Source organism: Drosophila nasuta, chromosome 3 (assembly GCF_023558535.2).
Source record: "Drosophila nasuta strain 15112-1781.00 chromosome 3, ASM2355853v1, whole genome shotgun sequence".
NCBI lineage: Eukaryota > Metazoa > Arthropoda > Insecta > Diptera > Drosophilidae > Drosophila > Drosophila nasuta.
This window is the reverse complement of record NC_083457.1, coordinates 35,867,852-35,894,081: the sequence shown is the minus strand read 5'-3', so window position 1 is coordinate 35,894,081 and position 26,230 is coordinate 35,867,852. Positions and strand designations below refer to the sequence as shown.

At 43.3% G+C, this 26,230-nt stretch overlaps 9 protein-coding genes across 11 annotated transcripts; 7 read left to right on the top strand and 2 right to left on the bottom strand.

The window, feature by feature from the left end:
- Positions 1-82: 82 nt before the first annotated feature.
- On the bottom strand, positions 83-14,866 carry LOC132792605 (ATP-dependent helicase brm). 2 transcript variants are annotated; one of them, XM_060802034.1, is made up of 7 exons: positions 14,731-14,866; positions 14,217-14,534; positions 14,068-14,150; positions 3,898-5,250; positions 2,151-3,837; positions 1,297-2,088; positions 83-1,239 (listed from the first exon to the last, which is right to left on the bottom strand). In XM_060802034.1, the coding sequence occupies exons 2-7, from the start codon at positions 14,500-14,502 to the stop codon at positions 365-367; spliced, it is 5,076 nt and encodes a 1,691-aa protein (XP_060658017.1). In that variant the 5' UTR covers positions 14,503-14,534; positions 14,731-14,866; the 3' UTR covers positions 83-364. The 2 variants fall into 2 exon arrangements, with proteins under 2 accessions (XP_060658017.1, XP_060658018.1); XM_060802035.1 differs by having other exon boundaries at positions 3,898-5,232.
- LOC132792617 (uncharacterized) lies at positions 5,850-7,277 on the top strand. The gene is made up of 3 exons (XM_060802048.1): positions 5,850-6,348; positions 6,807-6,910; positions 6,981-7,277. The coding sequence occupies exons 1-3, from the start codon at positions 5,866-5,868 to the stop codon at positions 7,249-7,251; spliced, it is 858 nt and encodes a 285-aa protein (XP_060658031.1). The 5' UTR covers positions 5,850-5,865; the 3' UTR covers positions 7,252-7,277.
- On the top strand, positions 7,719-9,239 carry LOC132792618 (inositol monophosphatase 1-like). Its single transcript, XM_060802049.1, has 2 exons — positions 7,719-8,473; positions 8,537-9,239. The coding sequence occupies exons 1-2, from the start codon at positions 7,893-7,895 to the stop codon at positions 8,808-8,810; spliced, it is 855 nt and encodes a 284-aa protein (XP_060658032.1). The 5' UTR covers positions 7,719-7,892; the 3' UTR covers positions 8,811-9,239.
- LOC132792616 (uncharacterized) lies at positions 9,371-10,872 on the top strand. The gene is made up of 3 exons (XM_060802047.1): positions 9,371-9,899; positions 10,103-10,206; positions 10,293-10,872. Exons 1-3 carry the CDS (start codon positions 9,417-9,419, stop codon positions 10,561-10,563), a joined length of 858 nt encoding a protein of 285 aa, XP_060658030.1. The 5' UTR covers positions 9,371-9,416; the 3' UTR covers positions 10,564-10,872.
- On the top strand, positions 11,493-12,734 carry LOC132792620 (uncharacterized). Its single transcript, XM_060802052.1, has 2 exons — positions 11,493-12,135; positions 12,191-12,734. The coding sequence occupies exons 1-2, from the start codon at positions 11,564-11,566 to the stop codon at positions 12,465-12,467; spliced, it is 849 nt and encodes a 282-aa protein (XP_060658035.1). The 5' UTR covers positions 11,493-11,563; the 3' UTR covers positions 12,468-12,734.
- Positions 12,935-14,074, top strand: LOC132792619 (uncharacterized). Its single transcript, XM_060802051.1, has 3 exons — positions 12,935-13,482; positions 13,539-13,642; positions 13,776-14,074. The coding sequence occupies exons 1-3, from the start codon at positions 13,003-13,005 to the stop codon at positions 14,044-14,046; spliced, it is 855 nt and encodes a 284-aa protein (XP_060658034.1). The 5' UTR covers positions 12,935-13,002; the 3' UTR covers positions 14,047-14,074.
- A 215-nt stretch (positions 14,867-15,081) lies between the features above and the next one.
- On the top strand, positions 15,082-16,122 carry LOC132792623 (ADP-ribosylation factor-like protein 1). The gene is made up of 3 exons (XM_060802055.1): positions 15,082-15,239; positions 15,355-15,571; positions 15,626-16,122. The coding sequence occupies exons 1-3, from the start codon at positions 15,236-15,238 to the stop codon at positions 15,945-15,947; spliced, it is 543 nt and encodes a 180-aa protein (XP_060658038.1). The 5' UTR covers positions 15,082-15,235; the 3' UTR covers positions 15,948-16,122.
- On the bottom strand, positions 16,113-19,712 carry LOC132792606 (DNA polymerase delta catalytic subunit). The gene is given in 3 exon segments (XM_060802036.1): positions 16,113-18,808; positions 18,810-19,380; positions 19,447-19,712. Coding segments are annotated over 3 exon segments (3,279 nt in total). The 5' UTR covers positions 19,509-19,712; the 3' UTR covers positions 16,113-16,162.
- A 372-nt stretch (positions 19,713-20,084) lies between these two features.
- On the top strand, positions 20,085-24,064 carry LOC132792607 (palmitoyltransferase Hip14). Of its 2 annotated transcripts, none has more exons than XM_060802038.1 (5): positions 20,085-20,160; positions 20,241-21,048; positions 21,360-22,034; positions 22,095-22,374; positions 22,432-24,064. In XM_060802038.1, the coding sequence occupies exons 2-5, from the start codon at positions 20,485-20,487 to the stop codon at positions 22,830-22,832; spliced, it is 1,920 nt and encodes a 639-aa protein (XP_060658021.1). In that variant the 5' UTR covers positions 20,085-20,160; positions 20,241-20,484; the 3' UTR covers positions 22,833-24,064. The 2 variants fall into 2 exon arrangements, with proteins under 2 accessions (XP_060658021.1, XP_060658020.1); XM_060802037.1 differs by having other exon boundaries at positions 20,145-20,160; positions 20,217-21,048.
- Positions 24,065-26,230: the final 2,166 nt, after the last annotated feature.

Sequence of the window (26,230 nt, the reverse complement as noted above, 5' to 3'; positions counted from 1 at the left end):
TATCCTTTGTTATAAAACGCTTACGCTTTGTCATAAAACGCTTACTCTTATTTTCTCTATTATTCAATGTACACAATTTTAGTTTGCTTTGCTTTTTGCAAGTATGTATATATTTATTTAAAAAGTACTTGTTATTTGCTTTAAATATATATGTATATATCATTGAGTTTTTATAATAATAATTATGTGCGACAAACTGTTTGAAAGTTTCATTATTGCAATGCTGCTTTGTGGGTAATTTAAAGGGGGACGAAGAATAAAAGAGGAGAACTTATAAATAAACTAAATGTTAGTCGGCTTCTGCTTCTGTTTCACCTGCGACGACATCGGCTTCATGGCGCTTAAACATGATGCCCAGTGGCAGCTAGTCCATATCGTCGTCATCATCATCGGATATGGTGTATTTCTTCTGGGAGCGCTTGCGACGCGTCTGCTTCTTGGATGTGGTCGCTGCTCCACTGGCCACCGATGCCGCTGATTGTGTGGGCGTGGATGGTGCACTGGCCAGTGATTTGTTAAGTTTTAGCTTCATTTTCACTGCTGCCGCTGATGTGGTGGCAATTTCCTCATCATCCGAACCATCATCTCCATCATCATCATCGTTATCGGAGTTATCAGAATTGTTGCCTCCGCCGCCACCACCATTGCCATGTGCTTCGCTCGTATTCTCTCCGGCCGCCACAGCAGCAGCATCGGCAGCCGCTGTGATTCGTTGCCTGGCGGCCACAAAGACCTTTTGCAAAGCAATGGAATCGAGATAGATGAGCGACGCCTCCTCGTTGTAGATTTGCGCATTCTGGCAGAGTTGCGTAAAGTCCTTCTCCAGCTCATTGAGATCCGCATATTTGCAGTCCTCAATGCGTTGCAGTATCTTCTTAATGTCCACCGGTCGCTTGATGACATCATAGTAGTCAGGGAGCCGTTGACGCGAGGGCAGCTTCATGAAGGGTTCCGACAAAGTGCGACCATCCTGCGTGTGCTTGATGACTGCACTCATGATCTTGTGCATTTGCTTCTTCGAACGCTTGTCTAGATTCTGGCGGCGTCGACGCTTAAGTATAAGTGAATCATCGTCGGATTCATCTTTGCGATTCTTGCGCTTGCGACGTTTGCGCTTCGAATCGTTGTCCTCTTCCTCTTCCTCATCGAACTCGGCGCCATCGTCGATAGCCTTCAGCCACTCCTTCTCGGTCAAGCTGTCCGTGTAGTCCACCTCCTTGCGCTGCCTGGAACCACGACCTAAATAAATGTGATTAAGCAAAGTCATTTAAGCGTTAAAACAAATGCTGCTCCTACCTAGAATAGTATCCTCGTCGTACTGATAGTGGAAGCGCTCCACCTCGTCATCGTCCTTGGTTAGCCAGTCAGGCAGCTCGGACTCATCGATCAGACGCTCTCTGCCCGGATGAATCTCTTCGTCCTCCTTCTTGCGCTCTATATCCATCTTCTTGAAGATCTCAATCTCCTCCTCGCTGCGCGCAATCATCATATTGATCATTTCATCGTCGGGCACCTCATTCTCCTCCTCTTCCTCGTTGTCATCCTGATGCAGGATGGTCTGCAGGAACTGCTGTCGTTCGCTGCCTGTCGACTTCTGATCGAACATACCCGCCTGAATAACCTTTTCATCCATATTCAGTTTGTAACGTGCCGCAGCGAGAATACGCTCCTCCACCGAGTTGACAGTCATCAGACGTAGCACACGCACTTCGTTGCGTTGACCAATACGATGCGCACGATCCTGTGCCTGCAAATCCTGATGGGGATTCCAATCCGAATCGAAAATGACCACAGTATCAGCAGTCTGTAAATTGAGACCAAGACCACCGGCACGTGTGGACAGCAAGAAGACAAAGTAGTCAGAGTCCTTGGCATTGAATTTGCGCAACAGGTCGCCACGGTCCTCGGCCTTGGTGGTACCATCCAAGCGCAGATAGCCAAACTGTCGCCAGCCGAGATAATCCTCAATGATGGTCATGCACTGCGTCATCTGACAGAAGAGCAGTACACGATGATTGGTGGCCTTCAGCTTGGGCAAAATGCGATCGAGCAGTTCAAATTTACCCGACACACGATACAGATCGGGACCTGCAAATAAAGTAGGATTAATATCGATTTTATTCAACGGAAAAGTTTCAAATAATGCTTACCAGACACCACGCCATGTCCACCAGTGTGATCGCAGTACTTCTCCTCGATGTGTTGGAACATGAATGGATGATTACAGAGCTTGCGCAGCTGCACAATGGTGTTCATCAGCGCCTTGGCGCCGCCCTTGCCATGTTTGCCCTTCTCGGAGCCATCGGTGAGCAGCACGCCCTTGCTCTGCATGTGCTTGTAGAGCACTCGTTGCAGCGCCGACATGTCGCACTTGATGATGTACTCAACCTTGTCGGGCAGCTGATGTTCGACCTCCTTTTTGAGACGACGCAACAGGAAGGGACGCAACACTTTGTGAAGACGTCGAATAATCAAAATCGTTTCTTCTTCATTGAGTTCAACCTTCTCGCCCGTGGTGGCGAACGGTGCATTGAACCACTGCTCAAATGTCGAGCACGACTTGAAGATAGAGGGCAGCAGGAAATTAAGCAGCGCCCACAACTCGGGCAGCTTATTCTGCAGCGGTGTACCGGTCAAGAGCAGACGATACGGCGCAATGTAGTGAGTGTTGAGCACCTGCGTCAACTTGCAGTGATGGTTCTTCATGCGATGACCCTCATCGATGATCATGTATTTCCACTGGATCTTCGCCAGCACCGCTTTGTCCTTGATCACATACTCGTATGTGGTGAGCAGCACATTAAACTTTGTGGCACGCATCTGATTCTGCAGCACGCGACGTCCCTGCGGACTTCCTTTGTAGCTGACCACTCCCACTGCTGGAGCCCACTTCTCAAACTCGAGCACCCAATTGGGCAGAGTGGAAAGCGGCACAATGATCAAATAGGGTCCCATCACCTTCTTCCGATCCATCAAATAAGTGACCAGCGATATGGTCTGAATAGTCTTTCCCAGACCCATTTCATCGGCCAGAATGCCATTCAAATTGTTGTTGTACAGTGAAACGAGCCACTCCAGACCCTTAAGCTGATATTCCTTAAGCTGACCGTTGACCATAATGCTCGCCTGCTCAGTGACCTTTTCGTGCACGGTATGCGCAATGCTGTAGTACGTCTGCTCCTCTGTACGATACTCATCGTCCTCCACTTTAACTTGATTGATCAGATCCGTGGATTCGGCATCTCCCGGCTGTGCTGCCTTATCCGTGGCATCCTGGGAACCTTCGGCAGCTGCAGCGCTACGCTCGGGCAACTCCTCCAGCTTAGGCTTGGGTTTCTTTTCGGGCGACTCTTCGCTCTCCTCGTCATCGTCATCGATCCAATCCCAGCCGGGATGCATGTTGAGCCAGCGATGCAAATGCTTCAGCATCGGTGCATCGTCGCCAGTTAGCTTCTTGCCGCTGCACTGTTCCACGACAGCGACACGCATATCGGCAGCAATGCTGCTCTCATCAATGTTCACGTATTCACCACTCATCAGCAACTCCTTCTTGTATTGCTGCAGTCGCTTGCCCTCCTCCTCCTTCTTCTTCATCTGATCATCCTTGTGTTGCTTCACCATCTGCGTGAGATTGCTGATGTACTCGTCGGTCTGCGAGAGCAGGAATGCCAAACGTTTGTCCTTCTTCTGATCAATGAGCTTGCGATAACCTTCTTCGTCCTCAGCCATGAGGCGACGCATACGTTCTTTCTCAATGCGCTCCTGTTCCTTCTTCTGTTCGCGCTCCGCATTCGCGTGATAATTCATCACCGCCTTGTTCATGCGTGCCAACTGAGCCTAAGAGTAAACATCGTTGATTAGTTGAAGAACTTAATGTTGACTTATTCCAGGACTTACCTTATTATTGCGATGATATTCGCGCAGATCCTTTCCATGCTGCAGCACCGCAGCCAAGAACTCCAAATGCTTCTGGCGACGCTTGCGTTCCGCCTCCAGTTTCTGCTGCTTCTCCAGCTTCTCAGTAGCGCGTGCCTCGCGTAATCCTTGACGCTTCGTGCGCTTGTAGAACTTCATGTTGATGGCCGTCTCCAGCGTGGTGTCGCGTCGCGTGCACTGCACAATCTCCATGCGCAGCTGTCGCTGAAAGTTGAGCACACGCAGCGCTCGCAGTTCAATGGCCGCCTGCAGACGCAAATCCTCAGGCATTGTGGCCGGCAGACGTTGCAGCTCCTGCATGCGAAGCGAGATCCGTGCGGCGACACGATTCTCACGCTCCTGCAGCAACGTTATGGGATCGAGACCCACGGGTTTCGCCACAGTTGTGACGCGATTCGGTTTCGCCATGGGCAGCTGTTGACCCGGTGGACCGCCTGGACGCGGTGGACCAGGTGGCGCCACTTGACTGCCTGGCAATCCGGGTGCCGAGGGACGCACGCCCTGCTGTTGCTGCTGCATCGGCGTGGGTGGTATCAAAGGTGGTCCGCCCACTGGACCCATGGCCAGCGGTTTGCCGCCATTGGGCAGCTGATGCTGCAGTTGATCTGGCGGCGGTTGCAGCGGCTGCTGTTGCGGCATTGGTTGCTGCTGCTGCTGTACTTGCTGTTGCTGCTGCTGTTGTTGTTGCTGCTGCTGCTGCTGTTGTTGCACTTGTTGCTGTTGCTGTGGCGGCATTGGTGCGCCTCCTAGAAGTGGCGGCTGTGGTTGCAATGGCTGCGTTTGCATGTGCGGCGGAGGCGCTGGCTGCAATTTCTGGCCGGGCACAGGCGGACCGTACGGACTCGCTGGCGGCGTGGAACATTGCGGCGGCGTTCCGGTTGATGGCGGCTGCTGTGGCTGCATAGGTGGCTGGCCGCCATGTTGTGCTCCAGGTGGCGGTCCTCCAGGCATGCCTGGGGGTCCGATTGGCGGCGGCTGTTGTTGCTGCTGTTGCTGGGCCATCTGATAGGCTTGCAGCGACTGTTGGGTCTGCATGGAGATGGGCTTGTTGCGGGCCAGCAAGCGATACGCTGTGATCTGTGTGCGCAACAAACTCACTTGGTTACCATTAAGATGCTGATGCTTCGATGTCGCACGCATTGCCAGCAGCTGCGAGTAGCGTGGATCCTCTTGCAATCCCTTCTCCTCCATGGAATCGATTGCCCGCTGCAGTGCATGCAAATTCTCTTGTCCGGATCGCTCCGGCTGGCCACCGGGCGGGCCGCCAGGTGGTCCCTGGCCAGGCTGCGAGGGCGCCTGTAATGAAAACACATACTGCACATTGAGATAAGACAGAAAACCATTAAATGGGCAAATAATTTTAGTATTGTAATGTAATAAGGAAAATTAAGAAAACTTAATTCAGATATTCATAGTAATTAATAAATTGTTCTCTAACACACTTGGAGTCATAAATATAAATTAAGTTTTAATATGGATTTATGCTGCAAAATAAGGTTGCAGTCAAGCTAAAGTATCCGCCTTCCGTAAAGGAAGTTTAAGGTTTCAGTGGATCTGATATATTATTATTTTATGCCAACAGGAAACGTTACAGACCGAACGAAGTATCTCCGACCTCATAAAGTATATATGTATATTCCTAATCAACGGGAGCAGCCGAGACGCTCCAGACAGGCCTGATTGTCTGTCTATATAAACACCTAGAATTTTTTTCTATTTAACATTTTGTAATTGTGAAAAATATAAAAGATACACATGTGTTTAAACTAATAAACTACATGATTATGCTTATCAGTTATGTTTGCGCATAAAGTTATAACATAACTCGCATACTTTTACAGCTAAAATAAACTAAAACATTCCACTTAAATGCCAAGTATTTCAGCTATTCGCATTTAGTGTGAGTTCGTCGAGTCCAATACACGCATCATGAGCAACAATCCAATAAGCGAGTCCAAACTGCAGGAATACTACGAGGTGGCGCTAGATCTCGTCAAGAAATGTGGTCCACTCTTAATGGAAGGTTACTCCAAGCCGAAGACCGATTACGTTGTCAAGTCAGACTTCTATGATTTGCTCACAGTGTACGATAAACAGATCGAGGACACTCTAATTGAGGGACTGCAAAAAGCTTTTCCCGAATCATTAATCATTGGCGAGGAAGAGTCAGCGGCAGCGCATCGCCAGGCGGAGTTGACAGATGCCCCAACTTGGATCATTGATCCCATTGATGGCACCACGAATTTCATTCATCGCATTCCACATTGCTGCATCTCTGTTGGATTGGCCATTAACAAAGAACTAGTTGTTGGCATCATTTACAATCCCCCGGCCAATGAATTGTTCTCAGCGTGGAAGGGTCACGGTGCCTACTTGAATGAAAATCCCATTCACACCTCCAAAGTAACCAAGGTGAGTGCAAATAAACTTTTATACAGACAAACGTGGAGACGAAATCTACGGGCTTTAGGAATAAGCAATGTATTACCTGTTTTACCCGATAACGTAGATGGTAATGACCTCAAATCACAACTGATCTCAAAAATAATCAGAGTGATTTATAAGCACTAAGAATATATATAGAGGTCCCAGAAAAGAAATAAACGACATAAAACTAATTAGAATCAGCTACCACATGGAATAAAGATTTTTAGATTTTCAAAAAGCACAATAGATTATATGTAGGGAATTTAAGCTGAAGTCAAATTCATAATAGAGTTAAGAAGTTGCAATGTGGTTATTGCAATAATTTAAATGAATTAAACTTGGATTTGCAGGAATAATTAAAGTAAATACACAAAAATAAACCCCCTTTAACCCCCTGTCCTTTGACTAACTAAATATTGTCTTCATTTCTCTTTTGTACATAGATCAAGCAAGCGATTATCGCCTATGAAATCACATTGATAAGTGCAGCATTTGTGCGAGACAAGAACATGAAACGGATTTACAAATTGGGCTCAAATGCTACTGCGTAAGTGAGACGGGGAAAAGAGTGTTAAAAGCTTATTTTTACTCTTCTTATTGTTCTCTTCTCTTTGCAGCACCCGCAGCTTTGGGAGCGCTGCACTCGATGCGGCTTATGTGGCAGTGGGTCAATGTGATGTCTTCCACGTTGAGGATCTCAAGCCCTGGGATATTGCAGCGGGTGCTGTCATTCTAACCGAAGCGGGAGGTTCCATTTATCATACCAAAGGTGGTAAATTCGATATAATGCAATCCTATTTGATCTGTGGAGCCACAGAAGAGTTGACTCAAGAAGCCATCAAATTGATTGAGGAAGCCGATCAAATTACGGAATACACATTTAAGTAATAAATGAAAAACTTTGTATCGCTTAACACTGCAAAAAGTACAATATACAATTTCTAGCAATAAAAAGAAATAATTGAAATAAAGAAGAACCGAATATTTAATACAATGGAATAATGGAGAATAATTATATTCAGTTAAATCTCCCCCTTTAGACCAAAGGAGCAGCTAAGTGGAGCAATCTGAATTTCAAGATGATAATGAATCTGTAATGATATACATGTTATTTCTTAATTGACTTTCAAGTCGTTCATGCTAATTTTATTTCCAGTAAGCTTTCAGAATGTTGATACTAGAATGTAAGCAACAATTCTGATTTACAACTTACGCAAATTCAAAAAGAAATTTATTCATATCGAGTTTTACTGGACACCAAATCTGCATATTATCAAGTTTTATTCAGGGTAAAATTTTGTATTTAAAAGTTGATAATTTGGTTCTACATTATATTTCAACAAATTATTTTGCACCTTTGTGCCACTGTGCGCTCTCTTAGTCAAACATCGGTAAACAATTACACAAAAAATGAGAGCTTTTAAAAGTTAACAAATTTGCTTGTAAAAATATCTTTGTGCTATTGCAAACCTGTTCGCTGTCAAGTCTTGTCAGTTGTGTTCTCAGCGCGACAGCGTCAAAACAGAGAAATGGCAAGTGAATCACAGATCGAGGAACTTTACCAGTTCATTTATCCATTAGCAGTTCGAGCTGGTGAAATACTCTACGAAGGCTATCAGAATGCTGGCAAAGCGGTGGCCCTCAAATGCAATGAATTCCACAATGTGGTCACCGAGTATGACAATCAGATCGAGGAGTTTCTCATGGCCAACATTCTGGCCTCGTACCCGGATCATAAATTCATTGGCGAAGAGGACACGCATAAGAACAACAATGTGACCAAGGAACTGACAGATGCGCCCACGTGGATCATTGATCCCATCGATGGCACCTCGAATTTCATTAAGCAAATTCCCCATGTCTCTGTTTCCATCGGACTCGCGATCAACAAGCAAATCGTGCTGGGCATTGTGAATAATCCTGCCCAGCAGAAACTCTACACTACCAAGCTGGGACAAGGCGCCTTCTGCAATGGGGAGAGCATCCATGTCAGCGACTGTGAGCAGCTGAATGCCGCCAATGTGGCCTACGAGGTGTGTCTGCTCCACTCTGCGCCAATAAGAAACAAGCACATCAAACGCATCTATTACGTTGGCTCCCAGGCCAGACGGTAAGTAAACGCCACATAAATGATAATTACAGTATCTATGATAAGATTTCTTTCTCTTTGCAGATTGTTGGGGTATTCGGCTGTGGTGGATTCATTGTGCATGGTTGCTGCTGGCAATCTGGATGCCTTTCACATTGAGGACATGTATCCCTGGGATTGTGCAGCGGGCTATTTGCTCATACGCGAAGCTGGCGGCGTTGTTACCCATCCATATGGCGGACCCTTTGACATTATGAAACCCGATCTTATTTGTGCCGGCACAGAGACATTGAGGAATCAAATCGAGCAGTTAATTCGACAAGCTGATCAAGCCAAGTCTGTGGGCAGCGATGATTGAAGCTAGCGAAACTTGTAGTCTCATTAATAAAACTTCTCATTCACTATAATTTTGATGTGTCATCCTGACCGAGCTCAGTTGAAAAGCTAAACAAGTGAAGCTAGGCAGTCTTTACTACAATACTAAATCAGATAGTAGTAATAATAATCTACAGATTCAAATAACTTTTAAAAACCTTGGATACAGAGTTGAAACTTCAGCATGGGAAACCTAACTATTTAACGAACTAACAGTTTAGCTGACTATTTATTTACTATCTTTCAAAATCATTTTCAAACCGTTTTATCTAGAAAAGTATATAACGAGTTCCATTGTCAACTCAACCTTATACAAAGTATTTATCTAATTACACATTATATGCAATGATTTGCATTTTGTAGAAGAATCTAAAAGATAAATCACACATGATGGTTTTATACTAATAAACTGAATGATTAAGCTTATCATCTGTGTGCATAGAGTAATAACATATGTTAATACCCCTTCCTCGCGTAAGTTGAAAGCACAGTGTAAAAGCTTGTACACAAAAAGCTTTTCAGAGCTAAAATGCCAAGCATTTGAGCTATTCGCATTTAGTGTGAGTTCGTCGAGTCTAAAACACGCATCATGAGCAACAATCCAATAAGCGAGTCCAAACTGCAGGAATATTACGAGGTGGCGCTAGATCTCGTCAAGAAATGTGGTCCACTCTTAATGGAAGGTTACTCCAAGCCGAAGACCGACTATGTGGTCAAAGCGGACTTCTACGACTTGGTCACAGTGTATGACAAACAGATTGAGGACACTCTAATTGAGGGACTGCAAAAAGCTTTTCCAGAATCGCTAATCATTGGCGAGGAAGAGTCAGCGGCAGCGCATCGCCAGGCGGAGTTGACAGATGCCCCAACTTGGATCATTGATCCCATTGATGGCACCACGAATTTCATTCATCGCATTCCACATTGCTGCATCTCTGTTGGATTGGCCATTAACAAAGAACTCGTTGTTGGCATCATTTACAATCCGCCGGCTAATGAATTGTTCTCAGCGTGGAAGGGACACGGCGCCTTCTTGAATGGAAAACCCATTCACACCTCCAAAGTAACCAAGGTGAGTGCAAGAGCAATGGAAACTTATATAATTGCCGAAAATACGAGATAATTTTTAACTGTTTTGCGCTGGTGATTCACTGGCAAAATTAACAGTTTCAAATTCGTTTATCGTTTGACTGCAGTAAACAACCCAAACAACATATTAAAAGCTCTCTCTTAATTTCTCTTTGATGCCGCTCTCTCCCTCTCTTCTGTACATAGATCAGTCAAGCGGTTGTTGCCTATGAAATCTCATTGATACACGCCGGAGCTGTGCGAGACAAGCACTTGAAGCGTGTTTACAAGATGGGCTCAAATGCCACGGCGTAAGTGTGACCGAGAAGGCGAATGTTTGAGAGTGCAATTGTGAAAAGCTCATTATGCCTCTGTTATTGTTCTCTTTTATTTGTAGCACGCGCAGCTTTGGGAGCGCTGCACTCGCCTTGTGCTATGTAGCAACGGGTCAATGTGATGCCTATCACGTTGAGGATCTCAAGCCCTGGGATATTGCAGCAGGCGCTGTCATTCTAACCGAGGCAGGGGGCAACATTTATCATACCAAAGGTGGTAAATTTGATGTAATGAAACCCGATTTGGTCTGTGCAGCAACAGAGGAGTTGACTAAAGCGGTTATTCAGTTGATTGAGGAAGCCAATCAGATTACAGAATATACATTCAAGTGAATTTACTCGGTGCTGACTGATCTTGTGATCAAACATTCAAAATAATGGATCTTTTTGTAATAATTAAAATTGTTAGTATTGATTTAAGAGTGCCATCGAAAAAGTAATTCCACCTCAAAAACATTGCGAAAAATAAGAGAACAAATATGGAAAATAAATGTACTACTGAATATAACATAAACTCAATGAGAAATTAGCGAGTAATCACAATAAATAAAGAGATTTGAGGATCATTCAAGATTGCAATGGAGAATAAATAAGTTAAGTTCAAACTTTTTGAATAGGACAACTAAATGGAATAAAGAATAAATTAAAGTTATAATGCTTATGCAATTTTAAGGGATCATTCAGAATTTAGATAATAAAATCTAAACAAGAACCCTGATTTACAACTTACACAAATTAAAAAACAAATCTAATGAGTCCCAAATGAGACAGCAAAATAACAATGTAAATACGGAAACATATAATTTGCTAGTAGAACTTTAAAATAGTAATTAATAATGGCGTTGAATTCATACAAAAATAAAACTGTGTCATATTCAATGCTTTGCTGATTTCACTCTGAATAGTAATTTTTTTTATCAAGTCATTTATGCATGACTTTTACCGTACACTGTTGCCGTTTTTTCTCTACTTGTTTTTGTAACTATTTGCCTACTCTGGGCCATAGACACATGTCTGTTAAAGATAAAGACATCTATTTGTAGTCGTCAAATCAAACGAGATAAAGCTTGGCAGCGAGCAACAGATTCCAATTTACAGTGCATCTCTCAGTATGTTAGACAGACATCATATCATAGCATGCGAAGTCGCGAGTTTATTGAGTGTATAAATCAAAGCTCAATGTAAACAAATGCGAGAAACGAGAGAGAGAAAGAGAGTTCAATGCTACGGAAGCTTGGGCTACGTTAAGATCAGTGTTTGATCAGTTTCTCAGTCGTTGGTTGGCAGCAGTTAACAACGAACGCAACGCATACATAATTAAAACTCGTCAACAATGTCATCGCAAATTGAAGAATTGTACAATTTCATCTACCCGCTGGCTGTAAAAGCTGGCGAAATTCTTTTGGAAGGCTACGAGCGTGAGGAGAAAAATGTGGACATTAAAGGTGCATTCTACGATGTTGTCACAGACTATGACAACAAGATCGAGGAGTTTCTCATGAACAAAATACTGGCCACGTATCCAGATCACAAGTTCATTGGCGAGGAGGAGACGGCCAAGAATAATAACGTATCTAAGGAACTGACAGATGCGCCCACCTGGATCATTGATCCCATCGATGGTACCTCCAATTTCATTAAACAAATTCCACACGTTTGCGTGTCCATTGGACTCTCGATAAACAAGAAAATTGTTCTGGGCATTGTGAATAATCCAGCACAGAAGAAACTCTATACCACAAAGTTGGGACAGGGCGCTTTCTGCAACGGAAAGCCGATTCATGTGAGCAACTGTGAGCGCTTGAAGGATGCCAATGTGGCCTATGAAGTGTCGCTATTACATGTGCACAATGTGGCCAATAAGCACATCAAACGCATCTATCATGTGGGATTGCATGCCAGACGGTGAGGCAATTTTAGAGAGTTTTATATGAAAGCCTTATTAATTTCAATTCCCCAGTTTGTTGGCCTACTCCTGCGTGGTGGACGAATTGTGCATGGTTGCCGCCGGCAACTTGGATGCTTTCTACATTGAGGATATGTATCCTTGGGACTGTGCTGCTGGCTCTTTGCTCGTGCAGGAGGCTGGCGGTGTGGTCACTGCGCCTTTTGGTACCCCATTCGATATCATGAAACCGGATCTGATTTGTGCCGGCAGCGAGAAATTGCGCAAGGAAATCGAAGATCTGTTGCGCAAGGCAGACCTCGAGAAGTCTGTGGGAGGCGATGAAGTCTAGCGCACAAATAAAGAAAGACAATCAAGAAAGCTACAGTCGAGTGTAGACAAAACAATTAACTATGACCAAGGCAACAGAGATGTTGCAGCTGCCTTATATTGCTCTTTTAAATTAATTCTAAAATTACTTGCAAGCTCAATAAAAATCTTTAGGACTCATTATGATAACTACAATATGCATTAAATTGACAAACATTCTAATATTATCTGAGTTAAGCTGAACAAGAAAAACACAAATTCAGGTGATGACGAGTTAATAATACCCTTCTACAAAAGTAAATAACTGCAAACAAATTAAGCTGGACAAGTTAAACAATTAAACGAGTATTCCACAGAAAAGCTCAAATTTTTCTGCGCTCTCTTTCTCTCTGTTTTTAACGCTCTCTGAGCAGAGTAAAGCTTTTAGCAAGAAAAGCTCAAACAAATTCTGTGAAAAATAAAAAGTTTCCAAATTGCTTTAGTAGTTAGGAAGCTATCAAAACATTCGGTTTGTTACTGATAACAGTGATTTAGTATTTACATTTTTATCACCAAATATGACGAAACAATATAGTGCAGAAAAGCTCAAGGAATACCATGATATTGCTGCGGATTTGGTCAAAGAATGTGGCCCAATATTTGAAGAAGGTTATAATAAATCGAAGAAAGAGGTTATGGTAAAATCCGATTTCTATGATTTTGTCACCGTTTACGATCGGCAAATTGAGGAGAAATTAACCGCGGGGCTGTCGAAAGCATTTCCCGAATCGCGTTTTATTGGTGAAGAATCGTTAGCCGGTTCTAAGGAGCTACCTGAGCTGACAGATGCACCCACCTGGATCATTGATCCCATCGATGGCACCACAAACTACATACATCGATTTCCGCATTGCGGCATCTCTGTAGCTCTTGCGATTAACAAAGAACTTGTAGTCGGTATTATATATAATCCGGCTGCGAATGAACTCTACACTAGTCGAAAAGGTCATGGAGCATACCTAAATGGTCAGAACATTCGAGTGTCTGGAGCAACAATGGTGAGTAGCAAAGATTAGACTTACTATGCAGTTAATATATGGATGCATCTTTGTAGCTAAGCAACTCAGTGATTGGGCATGAGATTACGCTTATAAATGTGGCGGCTTGGCGTGATAAGAATATCAAGCGTGTTTACAAATTGGGCGCAGTAGCTGCTGGGTAAGTTTCAGTTACGTTGGATAAACTATGTCTATGTGAAAATTGTTAACTTGATTTAAAAAACCCCCTTAACATTGAGTGTTATGCATCTTTCTTACTAATTTGCAACTTTGTCTTCTTAACTACTTTTCAGCACTCGTTGCCTGGCTACTGCAGCGCTTTCACTGGCTTACGTAGCCAAAGGAACGCTAGACACCTATCACGTGGATAACCTTAAGCCTTGGGATGTGGCTGCTGGCGTTCTACTCGTACGCGAAGCTGGTGGCGTTGTTTATCAGACAAACGGCAGCGAATTCAATGTGATGCAACCGAACTTAGTGGCCGCTGGCCAAGATGCCCTAGCACAGCAGGTGATGCAGCTCATTAGGGAAGCGGATGAAATCGACGAGTATAGATTCACTTAAAGAGCTAAGTGATGCACTTACATTAGGAGGCATTCCATGCGTTTGATATCCCAGAGGCGACATATTCGGTCCAGTTGGCGGCATCTGCATTCCCATGTGTGGCGCTGTAAATTAAAAGCAATTATTAATAAACATTGCACGTTAAAATGCGTGTGTTTAATGTGCATTACTCATGCCCTGATGATGTGGCGGCATATGATGACCTGGTGGCCCTTGGCCAGGAGCCACATGCTGCATGGGATGACCATAGGGTCCTCCAGGATGTCCGGGCGGTGGTCCGGGTGGTCCTTGCATATGCGGTGCACCGGGCGGCGGCCCTTGAGGCGGTCCCTGTGGTGGGCCCTGATGCGGATAAGGACTGTGGGGAGAGGGAGCGGGAGATTGCGACGGGGGCGCCATTGGGCTGGGAGCCTGTGGCGGCGGCATCGGACTGTTCGCCGGCGAGGGCGAGGCCATTTTTCACTTTTGTTCACCTACAAATATACACGCTAAACAAACGAACAAGATTATAGTCTATTTTTTGCACAAAGTTCAACAAAATGAAATGTATATAAAACGCTGCATATGTAATCTTTAATCGTCGGCTTTGTTGCTCGCCGCAGTTTTATTTACGCACTAAATGTGCTTGGTGATTATTTATTTTTGTAGAGATATAATGCTTTTTTACACAATATTTTTCTTTACCTATTTGCACAATTCGAATGCGTTTAAAGTCGCACGATTTTCACACACTTTTTTTTTGGTTGGTTGGATGAAAGACGCGACAATGGCGGACGTCGCTGTATAACAAAATTCAAAAGAGTGGCAACGCTGTGCGAGCCGGTAAGCGCTGGCTGCGTTCAACCAGCAGCACACGCTAATATTTTTAAATAGGTATTTTGCATTGTATCTTAATAAAAATGAAAACTAAAATTTATTAAATGAAATTTAATAAAATTTTTCTAAAATATTTTTATGTAAAGTTTGCATAAAAATATTCTTGTGCTGCTGAACGCCGGCGATGACACGTCATGTTCACGTGCATGGTGAATGGCAAAATTCTGTCATTTAGTGAAAACAAGAGCAGAGCAAATTGGTTGCAAGAGCAATAAATACTAGAGGAACATAATAATTAGTTAGTTTAACATATTTAAATACATATACTTAAGCATTTAGAGGCACTTGGCACAATTGCAAACGAGCTTTAATTATGGGTATGCATTACGTCTGTTTTTTTTATTGTGTTGTGGGTGTCAGCACACAAAAAGTCACCACCAACTTTACAATCATTTTTTTTTCATTGCTCGATTTTTCATTTTCATTTTGCAGGTGGGGTGCTCAGCTATTTTCGTGGTCTGCTCGGCTCCAGGGAGATGCGCATCTTGATATTGGGGCTTGATGGCGCTGGCAAAACAACGATTCTATACAGGCTGCAGGTGGGCGAGGTGGTCACGACGATACCCACAATTGGCTTCAACGTGGAGCAGGTCACATACAAGAACTTGAAGTTTCAAGTCTGGGATCTGGGTGGCCAGACCAGTATTAGGTGAGTCTATCTCTTGCTGCTGGTGTTACCAAACTAATCTTATCATTTTTTCAGACCATATTGGCGCTGTTATTATAGCAACACAGATGCCATCATTTATGTGGTAGACTCGGCAGATCGGGATCGAATTGGCATCTCCAAAGACGAGCTCTTGTATATGCTGCGCGAAGAGGAGCTGGCGGGCGCGATACTTGTCGTCTTAGCCAACAAACAGGACATGGACGGCTGTATGACCGTTGCCGAAGTGCATCACGCGTTAGGTTTGGAGAATCTAAAGAATCGCACATTTCAAATATTCAAAACATCGGCCACCAAAGGTGAGGGGCTCGATCAGGCCATGGACTGGCTTTCGAATACGCTGCAAAGCCGAAAATAGTCACAGTCATGCCCCCAATACCAAACTTCGCCTGCCGCCCCTTGTAAAATTTGTCCAAAGTGAAAAAGGAAAGTTCTTAAAACGAAAAAAAACGCTTATGCGCAACATAAAAAAGATCCAAACACACACACAACTTTGTAATAACTTCTAGTAATATATATATTATTATATTAAATTATAGGTTTATATAATGTAATAATCTTTAGCGACTTCTTTTACCACTCGGGGAGTCCAAAGCGTCGCACACGCTGCTCCTGCGTATCCAACTCCATGCGCACCTTTTGTCGCATATAGAAAATAGGACAATCGCGATTTGAACAGATTACCTCCTCATGCAACGAACCCTGACAACGCTGACACTCGGTCCAAAGTCGGGCAAATGTCTCCTCCAGGCCACGCTTTGATGCCACCTCCTTCTGATAGAGTTCGCTCATCTTTGGTTCGCAGTGCGGACACAAGCACGCTTGTTCATAACCCTTGGGCATTAGGGATTTGCAACCCAAGCATGCTGCCTTCTTGGTCATAAAACCCGCCAATCCACCAACCTTTGAGGTGACGACAGTCCTAGTCCTTGTGTGTTCTCCTTTGAGCAATACCGACTCGGCTTTATCGCCCAAAATGGGCTCAAAGATGCGCAACAGTGGCTTGGACAGTTGCTGCTCCAAATAGTAATTGGCATCAATGGGCACGCTATTCTCTAGCACATACAACGGATCCTCGGCTTTCTGATAAGCTGGTGTATTCTTAGCCGCAGCACAGATCACATAAGGCACACGATCACCCAGTTTGGGTGCTGTGCCCGCATCTCGTTTCTTCATCTTAGCTGCCAGCTCAACATGCGCCTGCTTGGCAGCGTAATCCGTCTTGGCCAGCTCCTTGGTGATGACCAGCTGTGAGATATCAATGCGATTGCACAGCAAATCCGCAATGATTTGCTTACAATAATCAACCGCACCCTCGGGATCGCGTTCAATCAGCAGCTTTTGCAGACAAGCGTTCATCAGATTGGCCACCAATGGCGAGTTATCGCGACGCACTGTCTCAATGCCCTTGCAATCCATTTTATCATACTTTTCCGGCTTAGTGAAATACAATCCTGCATAGCGCTTCTTGTTGATCAACAAATAGGGATAGTAAACCTTCTCGAATTCTAGTTTAATGGGCTGCACAAATTTGGCGCTAACCAAGTCGGCTGCCTCTCTACCGAGTTCCATGCTACGCTCTAAGCTTTTAACACCAAAGTTAACCATCACCGAATCCGTGTCACCATAGATGACCACCGCATCGTTCTCATAGCCATTAGCACGTGTGTAATGCGTCTCCACCTCGTTCTTGGTCATCTCAATCATTGTGCGTCCATAAGCAGTAACGCTGCCCGAGATCTCCAAGCAGGGCAGTTTTCCCACCTGAGCTCCAGTAAAGCCATACACTGAATTTGCTGATATCTTCAAAGCTAACTGGCGACCATCCAACACCTGCCGCTTGAATGGATCTTTCTCTACTTTTAGATCGTTCTTTGCACGTTTACGCGCCGCCAACAGCGATTCCAAGATCTCGGGCAGCAGGCCGCGACGCAGATCCGCCTTGACGAAACTGTTATTCGCAGGCGTGCGCTCCACTTGATCATCCGTCAATCCCAGCTTATCCTTTGCTCCAGGCAACAGTAACGTGGTGTAGCATAGATTGTGGGCCATCATAATACTGGGATACAGCGAGGCAAAATCGAGGGTACTAATGGGATCAGCATAATATCCACGCTTCGGTTCGATGACAGTGGCGCCTTCATACTGCTCGTCGGAGCCACTTGAAGTGTAGGATGGCATGATGAAACCTTTAGTTTTGGCTTTGCGCAGCAGCTGACTGAGCACCTTGATCTGTTGGCCACGCGTGAGCAGCGATTCGAGTGGGACGCCTGTGACACGCGCCATCTCCATGTAGTTCACAATGGCCATAAGTTTCTCGAGCAGACGCAATGGCAAATAAGCATCCTTTAAGCAATACATGGCCAAGCGACGACGCGTCTGCTCGTCGCCATTTTGCAGATCCGTGATAATGCTGTGATGCACATCCTCCTTCTGCTCCTGCAGAAAATGATAGCTCACCGCATTCAAAGTGTACGAACGCAGTTTGTAATCGCGGAGCAACACAAACAGCAAATCGAAGGGCACGCGTCCTTCAAAGTTGACATATTGATTCTCTCGCCTACCCATTTGTTTGGACTGCAGCACCTGCTCTTTGATGACCGAACGTATGTTCTTAATCCTGCCTAGATACTCGAAGCCTTGCACCTTCAAGTGCGCAGCGCGATTCAGCAAATAAGGTATATCAAAGTTGTTGATGTTGTAGCCAGTTAAGATGTCCGGATCGACTTCGCGCACAAAAGCCGCCCATTTGTCCAGCAGTTGCTGCTCTTTGTCATAACACAGCACCTGGCTGCCAATGATGGGAGCACACTCCTTCAACGTGAATACATTCCTGATGAACGGCTCTGATTCGCCTTGTCTGATGACCATGTTGGCAATTTGTATAACCGGATCCATTTTGGCTTCTGGGAAAATGCCACGGCGACCAGCACACTCAATATCGAAGCTAAGAATGCGCAACGGTGCCACCTTGGACCACTCGCCTTCAGGCTCGTGGGAGATGAACTGATCATAGGCCACATCCACTTCCAGTTGGCAACGTGACTCGGGGGCAGGTTTAGAGTTGCGTCCACGCAGTCGCCATGCCCCCGGTGGCAACTCAATCCAATTGCAGCCGACCACTTGTGTTTCCACCATGAAACGGATGTCAAAGTCGATATTGTTTTCAAAGGCACGGCAATCCTGGAAGTCAAATGCGCCCATTATCACTTCCTTTTTTGAGCAACCTGGAGGCAGCGGCCACAAAACGCGGCAACGTCACCGTGATCTTAATGTACCACTGCTTTTCATCGCCCTGATAGCCATGAATATTGAGGCGTTGCACCAGCTCTACAGCGAGCACGGCTTCCTGGACATGATCCTTGTTGTTGCGTATGTCTGCAATTACCTTTTTGTCCAGGGCTTCGTGCAGGTCGGCGCAGTGGCGCTGTTCAAAGTTTTTGGGCGCCGAGATGTAGAAATAGGGGCAATAACCGTGGACATGACAGCAAACCGAGTTGCCCTCCATGGTGACGCCGAACATACGTACTACGGGCACCGGGCCGAGTTGGGCACCTGGCATGCCGGGCAGTGGTTGCCCCAAATAGTTCTCGACGTCCAGCTGCTGGAATGTCAAACTGTCCTCAGCTGGATTTAGCTTAGGAGGCGCTGCTCGGGACCAACGTTCGCTCGTCTGTTGATTTTCGGGTCCTTCCCCCATCAGTTGGGTTTGATCCAGATCGTCGTTGGGTTCAAAGGCGGCCAGCTCGGCCTCGAAACCGCCGCCCATCTCATCATCATCATCGAAATTTCTGCAAATTTGCAAAGTTAAGATTATATTTCACTTCAATCGATGCCAAACAAAAGCTTTTGCTTACCTTGACTTTTTTGAGTGGCCGTTGGCTGTGCCATTGCCATTAAATTTACGTTTATTATCCATGCGATCTGTTTGCTTAATGATATAACGAAATGAACAAGTAAACCAACAAAATAATTCGCAAATTAAATGATGCAAAAAACGCGGCAACAACGCGGGAAAATCAGAAGTAGAATTTGCGAATAAACCAACTGTTCACTTTAGGGCAAATTGGCAGGACTGTTATTGTGCGGGTTTTAAATGCATCGCAGTATTTTATGAAATTTGCTAGTGGAAAGCAGTATTTTGCATTTTTAAAAATTAATAACATATATATTAATTACTAATATATATAGATAATTTACAATTAAAAGGTATAAACCAATAAATATAATAAATTGATTTCTAAAGAAGTATATCAAAAAATTATGAATAAACTGTTTGGCATCATTCAAATTATTGTTCAAAATTTCAACAAGCAATATTTAAATTTTAAATATATCCTACATATATGTCAAGCCAATTTTCAAATATTTAAAAGAAAATGAATATAAATGCGAATATGTGAATTCAATGGCAACAGAAAATATGAATTCCGTATTTATTTTGCTCATGCATAAAATACCAGTTTTGAATACTACAAAAAGATTTTGTATATTTGTCTGCATGCGTGTGTGTGCCTTATGTTTTTGGCTTAATCGTAAATCGGTCACACTGACCAGCAGCAGATATTTTCGTATGTAAAACGCATTAAAAACTGCGAATTGTGTAAATATTTAACAAGTTATACAGTGTACGTCTATGTTTGTTTCTTAGTACACGCTTAATGTGCTGCTGCATGGAAAATAAAACGCAGCAAAATGCTTGCCTTGTGAAATAACAACCCAAATACCTTCAAATACCTGGCGGGGGTGTGTGCGAATGTGCAGTGTGTGCGTGCGTATGTGTGTGTGTGCACGGGGGATGTTAAGTGAATCACACTCACACAATTAATATAACAAAAAAAGAAGAAATAAAGGAAACCAGAAAACACACACACACTCATTCCTGGAGCAAAAAGATGTACCAAAGCGCCTGCAATGCGGCCACGACAGGCTCGTGCGTGCCCGGTGCGGGCAATCAAACCGATAACGATCGCCAAGCGGCGCTGATAGCACAACAGCCACCAACAGCGCCCGTCGAACCCGATTACAGTGGCTTCGATATCGTCAAAGCCACACAGTACGGTGCGATAGCACGCGTGCGGGATCTGGTCGAGTCCGGCTGGGATGTGAATCAGCCCGACAGTGAAACAGTCACACTGCTCCATTGGGCAGCCATCAACAATCGACGAGATATCATACGCTACTTTCTGGAAAAGGGCGCCACCGTCGATGCTGTTGGCGGCGAATTGAATGCCACCCCCCTACACTGGGCCACCCGCCAAGGTCACTTGGGTGCCGTGGTCCTGCTGATGGCTGCGGGCGCCGACCCGCGTATACGGGATGCGGAGGGCTGCTCTTGCATACACATTGCCGCACAGTTTGCACACACTGCATTGGTGGCCTACTTCATAGCCAAGGGCGTAGATCCAGATCTGCAGGACCGTGGCGGCATGACGGCGTTGATGTGGGCGGCATGGAAGGTGAGTCAACTAGAATTTCACTTATCACCCTTATGATTTCTATTAAATAAGACTTAATGCACACTGTAATCACAAACTGGAAAGGTATTTACGATTCTACATATTACATCTACATCTAGATCTCAGAGATTCCATGAGTGTTTACATAATTTTAAAGATGAGAGTCTATAATTTTTATAAACATCAGAAATATTGGCATTCGAATATATTGAAGTCCAGCAACTATGGCTTCCCTACTTCTGTTACACCTTCCTTTAACCTCCAATTGTTGTTTATATAATAAAATTTGCTTACCTTGAATCTGCCGTCAGGTGTGTGCTCTCGATCCCGTGCGTCTGCTACTCACATTAGGCGCCAATCCCGCTATGGTTGACTACACACACGGCAACACGGCGTTGCACTGGGCAATCTTAGCCCGCAATGCGACAGCCATCACAACGCTGGTGCTCAAATCGAAGGCGTCGCTGGATGCGCCCAATTTGCGGGCGGAGACACCACTCTCAATGTTGGAGGCTCAAACCGGTGCCATTTGGATTGGTGCTAAGGTCATGGATCGGGTGCGCGAGGCAGCGCTCAGCTCGCAACAACGTCGTTCTCTGGTATCCAAGTTGCGGCACGACAAACGCTTGCGTTGGTGGTCGATGGTCGCCTGTCCGTTTACCGCCTTCTATTTGGCGGGCATTGTGTTTACCATCAACACGCTGTACATTATCAAGTTTTTCCTGCTCGGCTGCCTGTATGCAGTGTTCCACACCATTGGCAAGACGCTGTTCGATGAGCATCTGATGGCGTTGTTGCCGCTTTCCGTCTATTTGGCCACCAAGGCTTGGTTCTATGTCACTTGGCTGATGTATATCGACGATGCGGTGTCGTTGCCAACCACCGTGTGCTTCCTCATCTGTTCGCTGGGCTTGTGGGTATGCTTTCTCAAGTCGTGGAAGGGTGATCCCGGCATCATACGACCCACCAGAGAGCAGCGCTTCAAAGTAAGTGAAGGAAATTAGATATGTTATAATTTAGACTAATTATATGATTCATTTTTGCAGACAATTATTGAGCTGTCGGAGCGCGGCGGTATTGGCTTTGAACCCGCTTCCTTTTGCTCGGGCTGCCTGGTGCGTCGTCCGATTCGTTCCAAGCACTGCTCTGTGTGCGATCGTTGTGTGGCACGCTTCGATCACCATTGCCCCTGGGTGGGTAATTGTATTGGTCTCAAGAATCACAGCTACTTTATGGGCTTTCTCTGGATGCTGTTGATCATGTGCGCCTGGATGATCTACGGCGGCTCTAAATACTATGTCAACGAGTGCAATGTGCACTTTGACGGTGAGTCTAAAATGTGATTCCATTTGAAATTGAGTGCTTAACTAATTTTTCGATTAGATTTCCTCACTGCGATGCGCGCCATTGGCAACTGCAATGCATGGGTGGGCTGGGTCATGGGCAACGCTTTGCTGCACATGTCCTGGGTCATCTTGCTAACCATTTGCCAGACGTATCAGGTAATTTGCCTAGGTATGACCACCAACGAGCGCATGAATCGTGGACGCTATCGCCATTTCCAGGCCAAGGGTGGACACAGCCCATTCACGCGTGGCCCGTTGCTCAATCTAATTGATTTCCTTGAGTGCAATTGCTTTGGTTTGGTGCAACCGCGACGCGTTGACTGGATGAACTACTATGACTATGATGCTCAGGTGCATCAGACCATTGAGAAGGAGCCGCTGCTGCGTGGCGATGGTGCCGACAATGATGGCTTGGCGGGTGATCATCAGTATGTGTAGGATAAGTCCTATCGGGATGCGAAGACGCTTCAAATGCCCATTGCGCATGTTTAACCGATGCTTTAGATATGTATTGTATTGTATGGAAACCTCCCGCCTGACCTGGTGGATTAGCTTCGTATTTATTTCTAGTGATTTGTAATTGGTACGCGCTGCTGCAAACACAACGATTTAACAACACCAACATCAAGAATAGCAAACAAGAAAAGAGAATGCAACAATAATAGAGAATGAATAGAAAACACAGATGAGAGAAGCGTCGTTCGCAGACCGATATCGGATCGAGCAAATTGGGCACAATTTATGCCTCGATACAACATCATAGATACGTACATTTATTGTGCTTGTATTTTACCTGTAATTACAAAAACTCTGTACATTTTTTCAGCATATTTCTTAACTAGCACATTTCTTAGACGTTCTCAAGTATTTGTAATACCAAAAAAAAACAAAAACAAAAATGAAATGAATTACCAACCGAACAAAACAACCACACAGACACACAAACGTTTAACAATCGCAACAAAATCAAAAACCCAATTAAGCAAAAAGACAAAAAACGATAAAGTAAATTAATTTCAAGTCGTGCAATATTTAAAAATTCCAATTTTTTCCACAAAAATTAATAAAAATACAAATTGTAAAGCGCACAGAAAACAAACGAAATACAAGAACAAAAAAAAAACTTTCAAATATGTGTATTCTAAAAGCAAGATTATAGTTAAATAGGTTGCAGTTGCCTTTGAGGGAGCTTGGATTCGCTTCAAACTTGATCCAAGTTGTCTCGCCATTAAGCAGCTTTTTCAATGAACCAAAAGAACAAAACACCAAAACTAACAAAACCACAAATACGTCAAATGTTTATGAGAATACGATTTGCATACTTAAATAATGAATAACGAACAATTCTAAACGCGATCCGATTCAATACGCACTAGTCTAGTCAGCAATCATTTAAGTAAAAAGAAGTGAAGAAAAACAAAAATTATAGTGCAACAACAAAGACGATATATATATATATACATATAAATAAATATTGCATATTAAAATATACATATATATATAAATATTTATATCTAAATAGTTATGAAATTATGTACACCTATGATAAATGAAGGAATTTCGACAAAATGCAACAACCTGACAACAAAATGAACAACAACAACAACACGTAGCTAAAAAACCGTTTCTAATTGTAACACGTTACTTAAATGCATTTAAATTTAAATAACAATTTCAACTATAAAAATTTAATATATATATATATATATATATATATATATATATATATATAAAATAAACAATTATGTATGTATATGTAATATTGTAACTCAGAAACACTTTTCGATGTACTATTTTGTATTTGAGATTATACAAAAAAAAGGAAGCGTACTTTTCACTCTGCGATTTGCTACAACCTATTTGTTTAAACATTTTTATATTCTTTTGCTTGCATTGTTATATAAACAAATACCGAAAACAACAAAGAACTTAAAAAACAAAAGAGAGATGATACGCTTTTAAAAGACTATGATGAAAATGTGTTGAAAGTGACATGAGAAGCCAGGCAAACAAACCCTAATATCGTAAGTGTTTTTTGGCCCCCGATTAAACAAACAAAATGCAAAAAAATAAAAATAAAATCCATTGCCTACGTCTTTAGTTTAGTCATTAAGTTCAAGACAAAATATGTGTATTAAATAGTATGTAGAACGATATGCAAGGCGAGGTGTATGTAACAATGTGCGTTAAAAATTTAATAATAAATAGTACTTTATTCCGTATTCGAAAAAGAAAGCAACCAACGTATTTTTTACTTTAGCAAAATTTATACATTTTGTTTTAGAACTTGCAAAGTACCTATTTATCTGCCCAACTTGTAAAATTTATAAAAACTATTTCGATGTTCTTATCGTTTTTTAGTATAACAATAAGTAATAAATAAAAATGCTTTTTAAATACAATAGAATCCGGTTATAACGACTCCGCTTATAGTGTCCGTCCGGTTATTGCGACGAGAAGTCGATGGCTTGGTTGGTCCCCATACAACCTTATATGAAATGGACTCCGCTTAGTACGTCTCCGCTTTTAGCGACAAACCGCTTATACCGACGAAGTTTTTCACAATTCAACCGGATATTGAGACGGAAAAAAACAAGTAAGAAAGTTACAGTCAAGTGTGCTTCGACTGTGAGATACCCGCTACCAACTTTTAATAAAGGCAAAATATTGCGGTATCATTTTCAAAATATACCGAAAATACTATAAAAATACTAAAAAATATACCAAATGGTATGTTTGGTATATCGATATAGTACACCATTCAAAATATACCATAGACGGCACAATGTACCAGATTGTCGGCCAAAGCAACTCAGAGCCCTAGTAAGTAGGCGCTTTTGCCCATACAAAAGTATATCTTTAATAACTACCATAATTTTTATCGGATCGCAACCAGGAATCATAACTACTATAGTAATTATTGTATATACCAAAATTCGCAACTCTAGCTTTAAAATTACGCTTGTTATTCGATTTTTTGATTTGCGGGGGCGGAAGTGGGCGTGGCAATAATTTGAAACAAACTTGATCTGCGTGCAAACATAACAAATGCTGTCGAAAAAAAATTATAGCTCTATCTCTTATAGTCTCTGAGATCCAGTGTTTCATATGGACGGACGGACAGACGGACATGGCTATATCGTCTCGGCTGTTGACGCTGATCAAGAATATATATACTTTATAGGGTCGGAGATGCCTCCTTCTATCTGTTACATACATTTCCTGCCGGCACAAAGTTATAATACCCTTCTACCCTATGGGTAGCGGGTATAAAAATACATCGAAATAATGCCAACAAATTTAAGTATCAAACGACGCTGTCATAAATGTATGCATTTATCAGTGATTGGCACTCTTGCTTGTGTGCGTAGGAGCGGCACGAAGGTTCTTACATTCTCAATACTCTCTGTTAGTTTTAGCTGACGCCTTAGCTTATGCTAAGGAACATGCAGGTATACAATTTATTATGGAAAAAACCATGCTATTAAATTAAATTTATACATTTTTTGTTTTGTTTAAAAATTAATTTGTTTTATCTTAAAAACCTATTACGAACATGGCAACCATAAACAAAAAAAGAAAAAAATTAGTGTTGCTCTTTTCGGTTAGTGCGTCTTCCGGGTATAACGACGTAAAATTGTCGGTCCCTTGATAGTCGCTATAACCGGAATCTACTGTATTTATTATTAAAAATCAAATAAAAATTAAACAAATCCCTTGCTCAAGTCAAAAGTAATTTGCCTATCGATCGGTAATGTCAATCGATAGAGCTAGGTGTCCTGATTACGAAAAGGTAAGTCCAGGAAAGATCTTTGAAGATTTAACAGAAATAAGAC